Source organism: Cryptomeria japonica, chromosome 10 (genome assembly GCF_030272615.1).
Source record: "Cryptomeria japonica chromosome 10, Sugi_1.0, whole genome shotgun sequence".
NCBI classification, from domain to species: domain Eukaryota; kingdom Viridiplantae; phylum Streptophyta; class Pinopsida; order Cupressales; family Cupressaceae; genus Cryptomeria; species Cryptomeria japonica.
Genome location: NC_081414.1, coordinates 527,690,987 through 527,712,527, shown reverse-complemented (window position 1 = coordinate 527,712,527; position 21,541 = coordinate 527,690,987). Strand labels below are relative to the sequence as shown.

At 36.5% G+C, this 21,541-nt stretch overlaps 1 protein-coding gene across 4 annotated transcripts in view; it reads right to left on the bottom strand.

Annotated features, from left to right (window-relative positions):
- LOC131060799 (B3 domain-containing protein Os07g0563300) overlaps positions 1 to 21,541 on the bottom strand; it is a 103,919-nt gene that overhangs the window by 25,419 nt on the left and 56,959 nt on the right. For 2 of the 4 annotated variants that reach the window (XM_057994209.2, XM_059213092.1), the window contains exon 3: positions 18,725 to 18,798. The exons of the other annotated variants lie outside the window; for them this stretch is intronic. In XM_057994209.2, the coding sequence (XP_057850192.1) occupies positions 18,725 to 18,798 (74 nt within the window). The remainder of the gene's footprint in view (positions 1 to 18,724; positions 18,799 to 21,541) is intronic. 4 annotated transcript variants of the gene reach the window in all.

Genomic DNA, 21,541 nt, shown 5'->3' with positions numbered 1-21,541 from the left:
CAACATCACTATTTGAAGATTTGTTATATAAAATACAGTCGGTGCACCACAGTTAATATGAGCACTTTAATCAGAGGACATCTTGGTTCTCCTGCTTCTTTGTATGATGTATCTATGCTAACCAGCCATCATATTTACAAATTAAGAAATAGCAAATCTAAATTCTCCGTCCCCTAGAAGTAAAAGCTTGTATCAAGCATAAACCAAAATTTATATATCGAATGCATGCTCAAAGTTGAAAAACCAAAAGCTTCTTTTTTATCAGTAATGAGGTAATTAACAGTGTCATTCAAATATCTTTTAACAACACTATTTGAAGATCCACATATTAAACACAATTAATGCACCATGGTTAAGATAGATCTCATTTATCACAAATCGATTAAGAGTTAAAAATATTATAATATATACTCTTATTGGGTCATTCTGTTATGCTGTGTATCTTATTTCCTTAGTAGTAAAATACAAAGGATCTGTGAAATCTCTAAATATATTATGGTATTACCTCTATACCGCTTAATCTGTGCGTAATATTTTAAAAGAATTTTTTATTTCAAATCTGTGTTGTGAAGAAAAGTCTTAATTTACCCTTTCATTCTAGCATTTTTTTGATAACAGGATTATGCATGCATAAGTCTAAGTTCCCTGGACCAAAATTGAGTTTAAACCAGTGTTTCAGAACTGGCTGAGTTTCACCCAGGTTCACGGGGTCCTATGGCAAGCAAGCTAAAACAAGTCACATAGACACGAGAGTCCGAGACCCTGATGCTCTGCAAGTCTAGTCAGACTCGCCAAATCTGGCGGGATCTGTCACTAACACTCAGCCAAGTTAGCCATGAAAATCAAGAAAAATAGAATAAAACTTTGAAAACACTCAAACCTAGCAGTTTCTAGCAGCAAACATAATTAAGGCCTAATTACTTCTCTATAGCTTCAATGCTCACATTTTTTGAAGGGTTTGGAGGACTCTTGGAGATTTGTTAAAAAAAATGGCATGCATTGTGAAGGTTTATGTGTTTTCAAAGGCAAGTTGGGCTTCTAGTGAGGGCTCCAACACTCAACCCTGCCATTTATCGCAATAGGAAACACAACAGGGGGACTGCCCCTAGAACCCACAATGGGCGCTACCCCTTAACCCCAATCGAGGCTGCCAACCCTTAAACCCCACTCTAATTTTAAAAAGAAAAAAAGAAAAATCATCTTGGGCCATGCCAGATAGAAAAGCAATGTTTTTTATTCTTTTGGATTTTTCTCGATTACATTTATGGTTTCAGTTTGCTGAGTTAATCCTATCCTAAGTAATGCTCCTATGGTTGTAGCAGAATTTGCAGACTTGTTTGAAATACAAGCGCAGGATTCCATGTAGAGCTAGTGATGCTAGGCTGAATGATACAAGCTTCCCTCTACAATAGTTCATCACTCCATATTGTAAATTTTGTTTATTATGTCATGGATATCATAATGATGTTTTGTAAACCTAAAACACTAAGTTGCCGGTCCAAGTTCGGGCTCAGGTTCATTTCGTGGGTTTGGCCAAATTTTGTTTTGGGAGTTGGGTTCATTTGTACAAAAACATATTAAATATATATATATATATATATATATATGCAGCAGTAGTTAAGTTCAAAATACACCACTATGCAAAATAACATAGCAAAATACACCACCATATTAATGTTTTAGTTCAAAAATAATAATGTCAAGTGTCAACAATCAGCCATCATTGATCAAATATCATATGAGTCATCAAAAATATCATCATCATCCTCCATATGCGGTGGTATATTAAAAGAACCACAAATAGTGCCACTGGCAAGTGGCACTAGCATTCTCAATCTCATGATCAATAGGTAGCTCATGGTCATCATCACTCCAAGTGCAGCAAGGCGGGAAACTGAATCATACAACTCGGCATGCTCTAGATCAATATCCCATTGCTTTGTCTCCCCTTGTTTGTAGGAATTTTCTTTGAGCGTGAGGAGCCGCAAGTTTGAATGCACAACAACCAAGTCCTCTGCCTTTTAAGAGTGTAGTCTATTGCGCTTTATTGAATGGGTGAAGAATATGTGCTCCAATTCCTCTCAAATGAAGATGAACTAGCAAACTATCAAGATTTTGAAATTAGAGAGTTAAAAGTTATAAATAAAATTAAAATATAAATAATAGGGTAAACTTAAAAGCAAGATGGAAGATTACTTTTTATAACTAACAAATTACTTACGATAAAATTTTGATGGCAAGAGGTTGTAGTTGCTGGTATGATTCTCCATGGAAGTACCACCGACTATGATGCTTGTCCCAAAGAGCTTCATGACCACAACCATTTGCGCTTGCAAAACTCATGAATCCAACCCTCACTACAACCCGTATGTCTTGGTGAAAGAGTCTACGAAGGGCTGCCTTGTACCCTTGAGCAACTTCAGGATCTCTATATGGCGCAACTCTTGTGCTAGTAAGAACTGTTGACTATAATACTTGGGACTCAATGCAAAGGCAAGGAGATGCAATGGAGTGGTCATTTTGTTCCATCTCTCCACAATGATTTGTTGTAGTTCTTTGAAGAATGTTTCTTTAGGATCTTGCTCTTTTTCATTTATGATGATTTTACCTTCTCAATCATTGAGTCAATGCCATCATATACCTCACCCAAACAAGGCCTATCCATGCTAGTATAACAGATCATGCTCCATATAGGCTCAATGAATCTCAAGAAGGGTACTCAACGCAATCCCACCAAGTGTCATCTAGTATCATTCGCTTAAAGTTTACTGCCCTTGTAGTGCTAGATTGCCTCCATATGCTCCAATTAGGGCTGATTACTATGCTAGATGGTGCCTCACAAACCTTCACAAGTGTGTTAGAAGCAAAATAAGCCTCAACAACCTATTTCAAAATCAAAATAAAACAAAATTAAATTAAAAATTTTACTAAACATATTTATCATTTAACTAAATTTTAAATTAACTTACCTTCAACAACTACAATCTTGAGAATTGTCTAAATATGCCTTGTAATGTATGGTGGTTGGTGATTAAAATTTGGATTTCCTTGGCATCAACATACACTTGTTTGATCCATTCAACTTTGTTGCCAATTTTTTGCAGCATTTGGTTAAGTGAGTGGACAACACAAGGTGTCCAAAAAATGTTTGAATAGTGCTCCTCAACCAATAACCTAGCAGCCCTACAGCTTTTGGCATTGTTTGTTACCACTTGAACAACATTTTGAAGGCCAACTTCCTCGATGGCTTGGCAAAGAATATTAGGAATAAATGGACCGTCCTTCACTTGCCCTTCACAATTAACTGCTCTCAAAAACATTGCCCCTTCAAAGGACACTGCAATAACATTGATCAATGGGTGATTCCTCACATCTTTCCATCCATCAAATACAATGGACAACCCTATTTCGACCCATGAATCCTTGATGGGCTTCAAGGAGTCCTCTACATGTCTCACCTCTCTGTCCAATAAGTAAGTACACAGCTGCTCATAACCTAGGCCCTTGAACCCCTTTGGAGCCTCATTAATTGATCTCACCATTTTTTCCCCGTAAGGTGAGAGAACAACATTAAATGCCAATCCATTAGCATAGATACATCTAGATATGTCTTGCTCGACAATCTTTCTACCATTATTGTGAAATGATGTTTCCAATGATCCATTTGCTCTCCTATGTGTCACAAGTTGTTCTTGAGGTATGGCCTTTTGTAGGTTCAAGATTAAAAGGTGATGGAGAGGCCTTCGATCCTTTCTTAGTCTTTGCCAAAGGATGCGCAATTGTAGATTGTTTCCCTACCGCTTCGTCTGCTTTTGTTTGCTTTTCAATACATGCCAATACTTGTGCCTCTACAAGAAGGCTTTACCTTTTGGTTGGTTGGACAATATTTGATACCATGATGAGGGATAAAGCACAAATGTGCTTTCACTCAAGCATATGAGTTGTTACATTGTGCTTTGTAATGAGAAAAATTCGAAATGAAAGCTATTCCACCTAGAAGTTGTTTTGTAGCATTTCCACATATTTCCAAAGGGGAGAGTGTGGATCCATTTTAAAGCAGTGTTAGCTCCTAGGAATAGAAGCACTTGCCATTCTATAAACAACATGGATAGGCACAAAGTCACAAACCAAAATGAAAATATGAAACAAAGTTAGAGAGTTCATTTCAAATTGTAAAAAAAATGCAAGGAAATTTTTTTTTTAAAAAAGAACAAAAACCTACCTCTTTTGTTGAAATCTTCCTCTTCAATGGCTTTGAGAACAAATAAATGCTTGCAACTGTGTAGTAATAGCACAAGAACCAGCTTCGAGCATGCAACAATCAATCTTTAACTCTCTTTGAGCAATGGCAAGCAAAAAAGAAAGTTCAGCAATGGAGCAAATGGTTTTGTTTTATATTCTATTGTGCATAAATGAAATAGATTTTACCTTTTTAATGTTTTTAGTGGTCAAATTAGGGTTGAGGATCGAAATTTCCTTTTGAATTGGACTGGGACCCAGGGTCTGCAGAGGAGTAGCCAACAATGTAGCTAAAACACTTAAGAATATTTGTGTGTTTAGAAATGACGTTTCCTTCAACTCCAATCTGCTTTTGTACTCATTTGATCAATGTATACTTATGTATGTAGTCAAAGTAGCATCTAATTGATAAGTTTATTATGTTTTTAAAGCTGAGGGATGCATGGTAAAAGCTTTAAATCCTTTAAAAGCGTCTATATTTCATGGTTTTTCAATTTGCCAAGTCCAAGTTAGAGTCAAAAATCAGCTTACCTAGTCCAAGCTGAATCCAAGTTTTGTAACTATGGTTTAAACTTGGTCACAATAAAACTCTAACAAAGTTCCACATCAAAAAGTATTCTGAATAATTCATCATCAAATTTGTAAAATAGCCCACTGAGCTATGGTCTAATCATTAAGTAGTTGCAATTTCCCAGCTTAAAACATTGCTGAGCTTTCTCTGCCAATCATCATTCTGCTGTGCGATTACATAGGAAACAAGTGCAAGTACACATGAGTTCAGTGAAAGAGATACCCAATATATACGGCTCCTTAGCAAAAAGGGTTTCTTGTGCTCGACAAATAAGCAAAGGAAGTTTTTACCACAACCCCATACTTTCAAGTAAGAAATACCCAAGCAAACCAATTTGTTTCATCTGACTTTTTGTGACCTTCCAAAAAGTATAAGTTTAACCCTTTTCAAATTGTATCGATAATGTCTTCAAGTGTCTGAAATTCTTAATAGTTTCTTTTGAATCCAACTTCATTTATTTTTTCAAATCTTCACCAAGCACAAGCCTAAGGACACCCACTGTTGTGGGCTACTGACATTTTTGTAGTCTTGAATCATTTTCTGAAATTTTGCTTATGATAATATTTATGCTAAATTTATTAGTAAAACAAAATTGGAAATTTTTGTACCATTGTAGTGCCTACTAGAGAAGATCTAGAGTATTGAAATCGATGTCAATAGGACACCAAGTGCCAAGACCAATTAAAATTTCAATTCGATGTAAATTGACCAAACTACCTCCAACAAAGTATCGGGTTGGTTGATGCTCTATCCACGACTGGCGATCAAGATAAGGTGGCAAGAAGCAGGCATTACTGATTCTGCATGAGGCTTTGTGGTAGAGATGAAAGAGTCAGCCATGTTTTTGTTTGTGTATGTCTGCCAAGACCATTTAGGCATGTTTTCAAGCTGAATTCAGACTTTTATTCACTGCTCCACTTTCTCCGAGGGGGTCTCTGGTTAAAGAAACTTGGATGGATGGGAACAGTTGCAAAGCATTATAAGATTCAGTTTACTTGACTGATTTCAGTTTCTTCAGAAAGCAAGGTCAAGGTATGAGGCTATATTTAACAAGGACAATTCCTGGCTTAAAATTATGGTAGTTGATATTTAATCAGGAGGTGGTGTTACTGTTCATGGGGTCAAATACAAGTGTTTTCTGTAAACTTAAAAGATGTTTGAGTCTTTTCCTACTAGAAAATTATTGTAACCATAAAAAATTTCTGTTGAAGGCAAATTTTAAGCCCAATACTATTCATTTATTGATTGCAAGTCATTTGTGAGTCCTTATCTCTAGTAGTTATCAATGTGGTTGTCATCAATTCAAACTAACACCTTGCAGGGCCTGCAAGATAAGTATTTCTAGCGTGTCAAAGAGGAAAGGCAAAGAAGTGGTCGTTACGGTTTACGAGAAATGTTTTGCTGAATAAAAAGACATTTGAAGGTAATTTCATGTCAAGAAAAGGTACACAAGTGATACAAAGCATGCCAATGAAAGAAAATGTCATACTAGGACATCAAAATCACTCAAAAGTGACGTCTAGGTGTCCATGTGCACCCCTAGGAGGTCCAATGCCATGTTTTGAGTCAAAAATCACTTAAGTGGTTGTACTTTTAAATGTCAACAACAAGTTAGATCACTTTAGTAACACATAAAGCACTTTTTCACTTAATGGCAAATGTCGAGAACAAATTAAATTAGTTGGTAGGAATGTAGAACAAAAAGGATACAAGGGGGATGGAAAGCTGTTATAAATGCTTCAAAACAAATGTAGATCAGCTGAGCTATGGGATTGGAAATCAAAGAAGAGGTTATTTGGGCTGCTTGCTACACCAGTGGTGTTGTATGGTTGTGAAACTTGGAGCAGCAGCATATCAATATCAATATGGAGGCAAATAGAAAGACTACGAAGATATTTAATCACAAGAAATGTCAAAATTAAAGCCACATCACATACAAGATTATCTTAGCTGAGATTGGAGCCTTCCCAATTGAAGCATCTGCTATGATTTGGATGTAAGAAATTAGGATATTTGAAGAGAATAGGGAACGTGGAAGCTCACCGCTGGCCCAGAATTACAGTGGGTGAAAAGATTCGTAGAAGAAAAAGCACACAGATTAAACAAAATATCAAGTGAATGAGTAAATCGGGAAATAAAATGCAAGAATGCCCAAATGTAAATGCAAGAAATCAAAAAGTATGAGAGAGAGAAAGTCAAAGCAATGACGTGGACAAAACAAATTGGGGGAAAAGGGGGACTATTATGTCAAACAATTCAAGCTCACATGTGACCATGAGTAAAAAGACTATATAGAGGTTCGATATTAAATGGAAAACTAAAATGCTAACAGCCTACTTAAGAACTAGTTCCCACCATCTTAGGTGTGAAATAGGGAGGTGGAAAACACTCAAGGAGAAGTGAGCTGACAGGGTTTGTCATCTTTGCACATCAAGGTCAGTGGAAACAGAATCGCATTACATCATAGAGTGTTTGGCTTATGATCACATTCGGGCCAAATTATTCTAAGACTCTAAAATTTTAATCTCTAACTACTTTGTTCAAGGAGGAGCGAATTGCAAAGATGAAAAATTACATAATCAAAATCCATAGTAGAAGAATAGCAGACAGTCAGTAGTAAGGGTTGGGGTTCGTTGGTTGCGTTTCTTGGGGTTTATTGTGTTGTTTCCGATCTTGGGCACAATTACCATAGACTACCAGATTCATGGACATCATTAAAAAATTTCATTCATTCATTCAATCACTAAAATGCAAATGTCACCAGCAAATTAGATCACTTAAGTGACCCAAAAAGCACTTTTTCACTGAAAGGCATATGTCAATAAAGAATTAGACAAAACAATTGACTTTTTGACAATGAAGTTCCTATGAGTGTCGAGGATGACTCAAGTTTTGTAGTGATATAACCAGAAGTGCACTCCACCCCTTGGGCACACCCCCAATGACTTAAAGGTCGGAGTGTCAACTCAAAAACACGATAAAAGTGCATTTAAGTGGCACCTACAATCACTTCAAGATCAAAATATGAAAGTGAAAACATGAAGGAGTGGCATTCCACCCCTTGAGTGTGCACCTAGCCACTACTTGATTGTCAAAATGTCATTTGAGAAACACAACAAAAGTGAATTGAAGTCAAAAGGGTGCCCAAACTCACTTAAGGTCAAATATCAATTTAAAAATAGATAAAAAGTGTTTGCACGTCTCTAAGAATGCTTAGGATGCCTTAATGTCAAGTTTTCAATGATGTGATAGGCTAGGATGCCCTACTATCAAGTTTTCAATGATGAGATAGACTAGGATGCCCTAATGTCAAGTTTTTAATGATGAGATAGACCAAAAAGTACCATAAGTTGCCCAAGCACAACATGGAGAGTCCATGTCAAAAATGTCAATCAGCAAATATAAGTGCACTCCAATCCTTTAGAACACACCTAGAAACTGTGCCATGGTGTCAAGTCAGTTTACATTAAGAAGTCTAAGTTTCATCTTCTAAGCACTAAAGGACACCATTGAACCCAGCATCTTCCAAGTCATTAGTAGCAAACTCTTCAAGTTTTTCATCACATTTGTCAAAGGTTCAAAATTGTTTTCATCCTTTCAGTATCAAGAGTAGTCATCATGGGGAACCTTAACATTGCCCTCAATCTTTATTGAAAGCACTTCAAGATGGATGAATTGTATCATAAAAGGTTTTCATCGCAAACAATGTCCAAGGAACCAAACACTTAATTTCACTAAATTCCAAAAGGGATTTATATTCAAGTCACTGAGATTGCTTGGTGTGTCATCAATGGTCATTAGATTTTCATAACTTCTTCAAAGGATCTGCCAGAATCAATATGGGAAAGCTTCATCAAATTGACTATTTTCAGCCATTGTTTTATTTATTATTGCTATTTTTGGGAGATGGCTATTTCAAGATGATCTTCTAGAAGATCCATTTTTAGGAATTTTTTAGAAAATCTTCTCGAATGTCTATTTATAGAGATATTTGATCTTATCATAAATCCATTTGAAGATTTCTTGATTTAGATATTGACGAATATGTGAACCAAATTGTATATTGAGCTTGTTTTATGTGCAACCAAACTATTTATATTATAGGAGCTTCGATTAGCTTTCTCGAATGTCTATTTATAGAGATATTTGATCTTATCATAAATCCATTTGAAGATTTCTTGATTTAGATATTGACGAATATGTGAACCAAATTGTATATTGAGCTTGTTTTATGTGCAACCAAACTATTTATATTATAGGAGCTTCGATTAGCTTTTTCATTATTGTTCATGCAAAACTTTGTAAACATTTATTAACTCCCTCCCTCATTGGGCTAGAACTCCCTGCCTCCTTGATCTCCCACTTCCCGTCTCTTTTTGGTTGAGCTGCCTGGTTGTCTGCTTGAGGGGCTTGGGTGCCTGGTTGAGCTGGTTGGTTGTGTGCTTCAGCTGCTTGCTTGGGTGCTTGAGGTGCTTGGGTGCCTGGTTGAGCTGGTTGGTTGTGTGCTTCAGCTGCTTGCTTGCTTGGTTGAGGTGCTTGGTTGAGCTGGCTGGCTGCTTGCTCCAGCTACTTGCTTGGTTGCTTGAGGTGCTTTGTTGGCTGCTTGAGGTGCTTGGCTGTCAGCTTGAGCTATGTGTGAGTCCACTTCACCTAGTTGAGTGCCTACGTGTCATTTTGTCAGCTGCTACATCAGCTCATGTGCCATGTCATCTTTGAATTGTCAAAAGAGCTTTTAATATGAGTTTTGATATTGATTATCTCTTTATTCGTTGAAGTTGTTTATGGTAGCCGATAATTTTATGTTGGCAAGTTCAGCATATTATTGTGTGTGTATTAACAACACAACAGCAGTGCTAAATATAGGGAGGTTGCGGGTCATGCTGAAGGCCAGCCGTTTTCAAAAGTATGCCAGTTTTAACCTCTATCTATATCGTGCCAGCAGAGGACAATAAGAATTTATTGGTCTGTATGAATGTGGGTGGAGTTACGTGAGGACCATAGCTTTTTACTCAATGAACCTACGTTTTGAAAAAGAATATGGAGACTATAAGAGGAGTTTGACATTGTAATAAGGTACTACTGTTTGTGACTGGTAGGTTATCAAAGTTTTTTTTGTTTGGCAGAGCATGTAAGACCATGGTGTGCACATACAAGGTGAAGTTTTTTTATAACATTGAGCTTTAATTTGTTTTGATGGCACACGTTGAATGAACAATCCTGAAGTCATGCGAAAAAAGGAAAACATGGAATCTAATGCTTTGTATGTCTGAGTTGAGTGTTCTTAAAAGGGTAGCCACTGGATATTATGAAAAAATGTGCTGAGATATAACAGAGGAGTGCAGAATACGGTGCATGCAGCATACGAAAGACTGAGAAGTGTGTGTTGTGTGTTGTGTGTTTTTGAAACACTATTAAGGGATACATACCAAGTAAAGGAGCAGATTCAAAGAATAAACAAAATGTTGATGACAGGTTGAGAGGTCCTTGTAGCAAATTGTGGATATCGAAGGATTCAAATATTTTCGAAGGTGCTTTACTGAGTGCTGTATGTGTGAAAGTGTGTAGCAGATTGTTGCAGTTGAAAATGTAGTACAGTAGATAGAACCTCACATTGATAAGAGCAATTTTTTTGTCAAACCTGTGAAAAGAACCCTATGGCAGATTTGTGATCAGATTGTAGAAGTTGAAAAAGAAAAGCATAATGAATTTGGGGAAGAGAAACATAAAAATCTGGAGTTGGTGCTTCAGCAGAACAAAGGGTCGGTGCTCACATTTTGTAATCAAGGGTGGTGCCCATTTATGTTAATGAAAGCTATTTGGTGCTGTGGTTTTTTACCCGAAAAGGTTTTCCACGAGAAATCTGGTGTATGTGTTTTGATGATTGCTTTTTATGTTTTATGTGGTTTCAAGTTTTTAAAAGGTTTAATAATCTACAATACTGATTCACCCTCCCGCCCCCCTCTCAATATTGCCTGTTTGCTCTTCAATAAGTTCAATTTGCACTTAGATTTTCATGAAATGGTAATAATCATGTCTATTTTCTGCTGAAATTACTGTTCACACTGTATTGTGTAATATTATGTTTATTTGTCAAATCAAATATTCTTTATTGAAAAGTGCAAGCTTTGTATTGCAGGTATAATGTGCTCTTTTATCCATAACTTTGAGTAAGTAGCCAACCAGCGTGAAAGTAGCAATGCTTAGAACTGTAGTTTCCTTTAGTTAGGAAAGATGAATGTTGGAATAAGGTGGCTGAGTCTTTCAATCAGGAAAGCTGAATAACAGAATCAGTCAGCTGAGTGGGCCTCACACCTGACTGTACCATTGATTGAGGGATGGATTTGCCAATTAGCTGCCAGCGATTAAATGAAGGAATTTCTTCGTTCACTGCCACTGTTAGGGGAGTAATTGCCCATGATTGTGAATTGCAGAAAAGAGGGAGTATAGGAAGCATTGGAAGGCAAAGAGATAAAACTTTTTGGAAAGAAACCAAACTCAATTCCATTCCTTGGGGATGGAAAGCCTGAGAAAGTAGTTTGTATTATAGTATTAGCAGCTGTGTGTACGGGATCATCAAGGTGTCAAATTTGCATGCTAGGTGTCCCCAGTAAGTTGTATAAGATTTGCAGATTTCCATTTGGGTGTATGTTGTGTGTGTGTGTGTGTGTGTGTGTGTGTGTGTGTGTGTGTGTGTGTGTGTGTGTGTGTGTGTGCATATGCATATGCATATGTATATGTATATGTATAGTGGGGTTTTTAGAGTGGTATTGGGGCTGAAATCTGGCCAGCCAATTGGAGGTTTAGAAAAAAAAAAAACAAGAAAGAAACTGAGATATTAATAATACATACCAGTGAGTCGTATAGAAATTAAATATCAGCTCAAGCAAAAAAAGGTAAAAAATGGCACAGGAAGATAAAGAACAACAATTCTTCAATGTCCCGAGATCCTTGAAGGATGGGCAGCAACAGCTCATTAACCTCTTCATCTAGAGTATACAAGGTAAGGGAACCCAAGAACCAAACCATGCCGCTAAATCTCCAAGTAATGAAGCTCAAGTAGAATCTTCATCTTTAGCAACAAACAAAAACATGCTAATAAAATTAGTTGTTGGTATCGGACTATCAAGAGTCACATTCTTGCAAAAACAAGCCATGTCAAACAAAGAAGATCTAGACAACCAGAAGATGCAAGCCCTGGACACTCTTTATGCTAAATATGGGTCAATAAGTGTTGAATTTTGAGCCAACATTTCTTTTATGAATTTTTGCACATTTAAGTCAAAACCCCAAATCAAGAATGAAAATAAACCAACACCCCAAACAAAACTCATAAATACTTACTAAGCAAGTTGGGGAAGCTTATTCTCCCTTCATTTGATGGATCAAACAAAGCCCTTGCCTAAGCTTGATACTTATTTTTCATTGAGCCCTACATAGAAGGAGAAAGCAATTTTATTTGTGATCCTTAACCTAGAAGGAGTTGCACATGAGTGGTGGTATCATGATCTAGTCACTCAACAGCACAACTTTATCACCACCCACAAAAAATTTTGCATGAAACTAGCCAACAAATTTGTGAGGCAAGACCCAAAGAATTACTTTGGGGAGTTTGCATAGTTATACCACCATGGCTCAATAGATGCATGCATGGATGATTTCCAAAGGGTAACCGTGATGGCAGCTAACGTATTTGAGAGGCACCTTACTTTACTCTTCATGGAAGGGTTGAAAATGCCCCTTATTTTAAAGCCTTGAATTGGATTCATAGTAGGTAGTCATCAAAATCACCTTGACGTTGGAACATTTCCTCTTCCTCTGAATCATTGGCATTGAAGATCACTACACCTAGTAGATCCTTCCAACAATCCACTATTAGAGATGTAAATAAAAGAGCACCACCGAAATAGCAAAGGACTGCACAAAATCCTTTTCCATGGAGATTGATGGTTTCACCCTCTCCATCCATAGATACGAAGTGAGAACACAAACCATCAGGATTAAAAAGTTAGGAAACATGATCTGAAATGAGATGAGTAGGAAGCAATTACGCTTCGACTATAAGGATCCCTCGAACTTGGCACATTGTGCTTAGGAAAAAGCCAAGTACATATGATTGAAGTGTACTCTAATGATGAGGGAGAGCCAAAGTTTGTGCACTGAAGCACAAATTGTGGAGGAGGAGGTATCGCCAATATATCTTTTGTCACCATAGGAAGTTGGATAAAGTTTTCTATTGCCCAACGTTATCTTGCTTGAGGGCAAGCAAATACAGGGAGGGAAGAATTGTAATGTTCCCCTTAAATTTGTAACTTTGAGTGAGTAAACAGCCAACATAGGAGTAGCAATAGTTAGGACTGTAGTTACTTTCAATTAGGAAAGTTGAAAGTTGGAATAAGGTGGCTGAGTCTTTAATTAGGAAAGTTGAATAACAAAATCAGGCAACTTACTGTCAATGCCTCTCAATTAACACCATCAATTGAAGAATGGATTTGTCAACCAACTGCCAGCAACTAGAGGAGATTTGTCAATTCACTACCACCACTATAGTGATTGCTTATGATTGTGATAGTAGAAAAGAGGGAGTATAAGAAGCACTAGGAGGCAAAGAGAGACTTTTGGAAAATCAGAAACCAAACTATATTTCACTTCCTAGAATGTGACACTACTTTCAACAGCTCTAGCACTTGGAGACAAAAACCTAGACATATTTAACTGATTGCCTCGGGGACAAAAACCTTCAAGGAATAGTTTGTGGCATAGCTGGCAAACTCGGCAAGTACTTGCCAATTTTTTGCACAAACAAGTTACTAACAAGGAAAACTCAGCAAGTTTCTATTGAGTACTCACCTTTTTTTTGCAAAGTACTCGCTAGAAACTTTGAAAGTTTGAGCCACACTCTTTCCAAACACGTCCAAAAAGTGGAATACACCTGTAATGCAGAAAAAAATGTAGCAAAAATTGTCAAAAAAGTCGTGAGCTTTCCCTATTAATGATATTTTGCATGAACGCCCCCACATTTTTATAAACAAAAAGATGTCAAATACCTAATTCTCCCATAAGTGATAAAACAGTGAAAATGGCATGTGGCATGAAGGTTTTGTGGTTTCAACAATTTGAGCTTGGTGGCGAGGGATCTACCCTTCAACCTCACCCTCTATCGTGATAGGAAGAACACCAAGAGTGTTGTCCCCAGACCCCCATGAGAGGCACCACCCCTCAATCCTATTGGAGTTTCCACACCCAAACCCCCAATAGTTGTTGGGATCTTTTGTCATAAAAAAATCGATTACAATGAGGGGGATCTTTAACAATTACCATCATCATAATTGATCAATGATGAAATATGATACTATAAGTATTAAAGATTCAAATGTCATTATTATTATAAAATACAATACAACCTTTAGTTTCGCACAAGAAAGGTAGAGGATTACATTAATCCTTATAGTGATTGAAAAAGGCAAATTGAAGAGACCCATTGTTTATTGTAGGCAAGTTCTTGATTTTGAGAGGCCAGCAATGCAGGATGTGCTTGTAGCAAAAGGAGCTACTAGATTGTCATTGGATGACATTGATGAGGCAAAGGAAGATTCATTACCATCTAACAGCAAAATGGAGGTCGAGTTGGAGCCACAAACATAACCTTCAATGTTGACCAAGGAGTTGCAATGGAGTGCAAGGGTTAGAGCCTCTTCCCAAGTTTTCATTAGATCGAGGAAGGCAAAGATGTAAAATGTTGTAATATGCAATTTATAAGTTATGATGACAAAGGCGATCATCATAAATTCATAATAGTTGCCAGCTAACTATTGTATCAAGATTCCACATGATGATGCAATTTTGTATTCAAATGAATCAAATTTAATAGAAAAAACCTTTGAACTCATCTATGGACTCATTGGATATGTTTGTCATTGAATTTTGCAAAAACAATGTGTTTTTAAAGAAATTTAAATAATTTTTTAAGTTATCGAGTTTTTGCCCAATCACAAATTTTGGGTCTGCTGAGTTCTTTTAGAGTCTACCAACTATGGTTTTTGGTATAGCGTATGAGCAAGATTGTGCAAAGAATCATCAAAATTAATTAGGCATCAGTTTTACATGTTATAGAGCATCATGAGGATCATCAAGGCATCAGATTTGCAATGTGCATATTAGGTGCGCCCAGTAAGTTGAAAAAGATAGGTAGCTTTCCATTAGAATGTATTTTGTTAGAAATAAATAAATAAATATATACATAGTAAATTGTAACAGATTAGTAGATTTCCATTCAAATGTATCCTGTTAGAAGATAAATATATAGTTCAAGTATTTATGTGTTGAAGAAGTTATTGATATGATAGCATCTAATTGTTTTATCGAAATGTGTTTGTTGTTTTCATTCCCATTTCTTCTGTTGTACTCACACTATTTAGCCTCTACTTTTATCTGAAGATTGTGAGCATTTGCTAGTTATTGCAAATGTTTACTTTCAGGAAAAGATATGAAAATCTCTCATCTTGAGTGGAAATGCTAATAAGCCTTGTAACCTTACTCGAGAACGAAAAAGATGGGCAATTTCTTTAGTCATGACTTGTACATATTGTAGAAAGCTTGAGGTTGTTTTCATTCCCATTTCTTTTGTTGTACATATTGTGAACAAGATTACCATATATATATAATGGGATGAGATTGAGTGCCATAAAATTGGAGCTTTCATGTTCAAGGCCTGACTTTGAAGCTATAGGAGAAATCTTAAATGCTAATGTTGGCAACAACAATGAAGGAAAACTGAGAGGGGGAGGGGGGGTGAATCAGTTTTCATCGGGTCTACCAATTTTAACCACAAACACAAATCTGATAAACTGCAGCAACAACAAAGATAAGCAAATAGATAGCACAATACACAACACCAAGATTTTGACGTAGAAAACCCAGTTAAGGGAAAAACCACAGTGGGAACCTACCCACAATAAGATGATACTCTGCAGTAGTATGTGAAAATGATTACAATGGGGAATGCACCAGGATTCAGGCACACTGCCTAGAGCTTATAGCTCAAGATATAATAACCCAGAAGGCTACAACCCTTAGGGAAGGTTCACTACCTTACAAGGAAGTCTCATTGACTTACAAAACGATCGGACTACAATCCGGAATCAAATGAACTCCAATAACAGCATCAGCAAATGCCTGATGACAGTTTCGGTTAAGCACATTTGTCTGCTCTGCAACACCAATCTCTGCTCAATCACAACGTCGAAGGATAAATCACTTGTTCGCACATACACCACTCTCTGATAATGTAGACACAACCTTGATACCCAAATAGCATGACTATACCACCTATTTATACAAATCATCAACCTTGACAACAAGGTCAGCTAAACCCTCAACTCACAATTACAAATTTACATCACACGATACAAAGATCGACCATCAGACCAATGTAACGATAAACATGATATAACATGGTCTTAAACCAAATTCCCAAACACTCATCACCACCGAAAATCACACCAAGATCAACCGCAACACGCTGCACCACCAAAAAAACCGCATAACACGAAGAACATCACCGGTTCAGCAAAATCGCTAAGAACTCGCACAACGATCAATGCGGATCATCAAAACAAATAGGACATAGTTAGAAAACACCAGCAAGCACATTCGAATCATCAGTAACAACAGTACCAACACCACTTATCAAATCTTTATCGATCATCATCTGAACTCAAGAACACTCAAACAACAGCAATTGTCACGAAGAAATGAAAACTTGCGGAGCACCAAATCATGAACCATCTAAAATAAAGATACAAAAGACCATCCCAAACAATCTCCCAAAATCTCAGCTCAAGATTTGTTCACACCGCAATATCTTGGAGGAAATACTGAACTCTGCAAAGCACTGATCAGAAAAACAAACTCCAAAACCGGATCATATAATATGATCAATTAGGCTTTCCGGATCACCAAACCCAATACAGAAGAATATAATGATACTAGAAATACTCCATACATCGAACCATGATCCCAATAAACCAATCTGCAATCACCGGAGCAGGAATATGTTGACATCAATGACAACAACATATCCTAGCAGCAGCAATGTCCAACAGCTAATATATTCAAATGTTTGATATTTTAAATGTAGTAAACTACCACATCCAAGTTTGGGTCTGAACCGAGGATTGTAGCCTAATTGATGAGGATGATGTGTCAAACCATCCACCAAGGTACAAATCCACAGAGGTACAGTAAGGACCATGTTTAATCCCTAGGTAACTTTGACAGAATGGATACCCCTAGTAGTGACAGCCTAGCCGAAGGAGACTTTCAGTGTAGGTATTCACTTGGCTACTTAAGGACAGAGGTGTTGATATCTTGTAAACTGGTTGTACCCATCCAAAAAAAATAGGTCTAGCATACCCCAATGGATGAGGCCAGGTGCAAGTCCTAGGCAAATTTGACAAAAGAGACAACTCTCATCATGGTAGCCAAGCCAATGAATACTCCTTAAGATGAATTTATCAATAAAAATAATAATAAACGTGCGATGGAATCTTTAGTCTGAGCATGTTTATCCAGCATGGAGTTCTTCTTTAGGCAATCCAAAATAGATTTTACAAACAAAGTAAAGGCGGTGTTACTAAGGCATGGATGAAAAATATTTGTTCAAATGCCTGGCAAATAAAGTCAGAGTAGATTTCTCTCCAAGGTTGTCAAGGATTCTCTTTACTAAATCTCAACTAAGAGCAAGAACCAAGCAAAAAGAAGGTCCTGTGAAAATCAAAAACAAAATTGCCATACCATGTAGTGAACCTCAATTAAATAGCCCTTGGAACTGAGATTAACGCCCCCATTTTTTACATATTTTACCTACTTTCAAAGGTTAGCTTAAAGACCGTGTCAAAAAAATGAATTAGGGGATATTCTTAACAAGACTCTCTAGCTTGTGTGGCCATTCTCATGTGAGCATGCTTATGTGTGTGCATATTTTTGTGTAATTGAAGAAAGCCAGATAGAGGAGGGAGGGAAACAGGAAGGGCGAGACAGACAGACAGAAAGACAGGGAGGGAAAGAGACAGAAAGACAGTATTTGTGTAACCATAAGGTGTTTGTATGCCTTTATATTTTCAAATAACTTGGTTGTGCAAGGCTCATAACAATGAAGGTTAAGGTTATTTTTGGCCTATGACCAAGTTAGTGAAAAGTAGGTGTTGTTAGCAGTAATGGAACTGAAGGCCATGTATCGGTTTGTATGAAAGCAGCTTGGATCTAGTACTCTGGCCTAGCTATCTCACCATGACATACAATGGTGCTGCACTTTAAGAAAATTAATAAGTGCCTTTATTGACTTTTTGTAGCTACTAGGATTTTTTGTTGTCACTTGAATAGTTTTCTATCATTATTTGATAGGTCTTATGTTTTAGGAAAAACAGATTCTGTCGTTTTGGTAAAAATTGTTCGCTTGATCTTAAAAACATGTCTTTTCATTTTTTATATTTTTAGGTGGATACTATTTTTGTTGGGATTCCTTGCTCATGGTATCTTAACTAGTTTTGCTTTGCAGTCCCATTAAATCAATTTGATAATTATGGACATCAAAGAAAGTTGTTTCTTTCCTTCTTGGTAGAACCAATAGTTTGACGGTTACTTAAAGATATCATCATTGGAAGCTACCAAAAGCAGTTGGCTAATTACAAACAAAGTTTTCAAAAATGCTAAAACATATCAAAGAGACAGACACTGTTTAGCAAAGTATGAATAAGTTCTCCATACGTTAAGTTCTGACGTTTGACATCCACAAAAGAAAAAATAAATAATAATACAAAACACTAAGATATACATAATTATGTCAAGCTTAATATTTTCCAACCCTTTTAGAATTTTAATTATTTATTAGCTTCTGATCATGTTATGATGTCAAACCTGGGCATTGGAATTTGAGGCCTTTTTGAAGCCCACGATTATCTTTTCTTCTGATTTGAGCTGACTTAAGTTCACTAAGTAACAAAGCCAAATAAAAGATAATCAGCATCTTAATATTCATCAATTACAGAATGTTAGTTCCATGACAAGTAACTTTGTACAAAGGCAAACTCATACCCAGAAGAGGAAAATTATAAGCATCGATTTCTTTGAGCAGTATCCAAACTCTTTACCAAGAAATCAAAAGTTTTAAGCTGCTTGTATGCATTGTATTGGCGTCTGGGTAGCAAAAACATAGAAACTGCTGGTGTTAATATTGACTTTTGAAGTTTACTTCTTGTTAAATCAGTTTATTTTTTGTTACAATCAGTTTATTTTATAAAGTAATATAGTATATTATTTTGAAACACAACATCAAATAATCATTATTAAAATCTCATTCTATTACTATATGAAAACTTCTTGGCTATATTTTATTAGATTTTTGTTGTTCCAAATACGAGAAATAACAAGAAAAGTGGCATCTAATTCTTGTTCTAAAATAAACTTCTATTTTAATGAAATATCTCTTTTATAATGATTTATATAAGACACCCATGGTAAAAAGTGAGGCACTATATCTAATTACAAAGCAGCAGAGGCATTGACACTGTCGATTGTTGATGTCAACATGATTAATCTGGAATTCTGGCAAGGATATTTTATTTGATTCACCAGAAGAAAAGGAAGACACTGGACAATAGAAAAACTTGACCAGGTGATTATCTCTGAGAATTGGCAGGTCCTAACATTCAGATAAATGCTGCTGTCAGTGACTCCACTCTCTCTAATCACTGATCTATTCTTCTTGGTCTTCATAAAGTTAGAAAAATGTAATAACCAACCCTGATTTTTTTTTTTAAGTATATGTTTGCAAGTATGTGTCAAAAGAAGAGAGTTTGCTGCTGTTTACTTTCAGTTTGCATTCAAAACGAGAAACAAGCACATAACATGATACTTTGCAATATAGCATAGAATAACAAGTGCTGATTACAACTAAACTTCATTCAAACTTCATATAACATTGTCAAACATTACAAATCAGATATCAATGAACAGTATTCCAAAAATTAGACTTAACATTTAATTTGCAGACCTGATATAAGCCAAATAATACATTTTTTCAGTCCTCCAGGTGAGCAGCAAACACATTCAAACTCCTCATGAATATCTTAGTGCAAGTATCAACCAACTCCCAAACTGCTCTTCTCATTAACAAGTCGATTTACAATGCAAGGGCACCTCAAATAGAAGATTGCAGACCGCCATTAAGAGCAGATTTGAAGTCTGAAAACCAAGGGCAATGAGAATGGTATGGCCTCCTCGAAGGGGCGATTTTGCCTCTAAATTCAATGCTTCATCAAACACCCCAAATGAATAGTCAAAAAAGGGTCGCCCAGCTATGGAGAACACTCAGATATAATACCCAAATTGGTTGCTATCAAACTCCAAAAGATATGAGCAGAAAGGTGATATCCAAAAACTCAGAAAAAGCACTCCAAAACTCAGAAATTTCACACCGGCACTCAAACAATCCTTCTAAACTTCTCTAAACTCTAACCACAATCTAAATAAGCACACATCACACCAAAACCATGAAACCCATATCAAAAACTAAGAATATCTTCATCTTTCTCAAGCCAAAATTCAGCAACAAGCCAAAATCACTAAATATCTTCAACCCAAAAACACTAACCAACTAGGGTCGATATTTCACCACCAAAACCAACTACCCAAAAGACGGATTTCGTCCTCTATCCAACAAAAGATGAACTCCAGAAATCAATCCAGCAACATAACAGTAAGTTGTCAAAGCAAGCATGACCAAATGAGAGCTCAAATGAGAATATAAAGAGTGAGGGAAAAATGAGGGCAACCTTCTTTCGATTTGAATTCCTCCAAAACTGCTTTTCAAAGCACATGAAAATACCTCCAAGAGATTTGACCCATCTAGAGCTCTCAAAATATAACATTTGACTATACTTTATTACCCTTCAATCTTGGCATCCACTTTGGAGGCAATCAAATAATCTTTTAAAATATTAAAATACCTTCATACCTTGGCATCCCCTTAATGAAGTCTATTCTTGCCTTTAAAAACAACTTAAAGTCACAACTTTACTAAGCGATGATCAAGGGGGTCTTTCATGAACCCGTTACCCTCACTTAAGTCATAAAGTGACTTTATAATAGACTGAAGTGATAAAAATCAAGTATCTCTCTGAAAACATTAGAACACACCAAGGCCAAAGTTGGAAAGTATTGCACCGAGCTGAGAGAGAACGGAAGCCAAGACCAAGTGCTAAAAATAGAAAGTTTGTCAGAACACACTGAAAATCACTCATAAAGCTCACCTCAGGACATTCCCTAATCATATCCACTTAGCCTACAAGAACCCACGAATAGGCTAATGGAAACCTCATACCAACTAGGTGCAAGAAGGGGACATTACAAAAAACTCTAAAACAGTAGAGCTCACCTCAGGACATTCCCTATTCATATCCACTTAGCCTACAAGAACCCACGAATAGGCTAATGGAAACATCATACCAACTAGGTGCAAGAAGGGGACATTACAAAAAACCCTAAAACAGTAGCAATTAAGAATTGAGTAGGTGAATAACAAATTTTAAATTCACTCCTAGTGTCATAAAATGGGGGGAAGGAAGCTGAAAATATTCAAAAGTTGTACCATGAAATTTCCATGCAGAAATTGAAGCATCTACAGGTCAAGATGCAGAGACACAATAAACATATTTTTGGCAGTATATTTTCTCA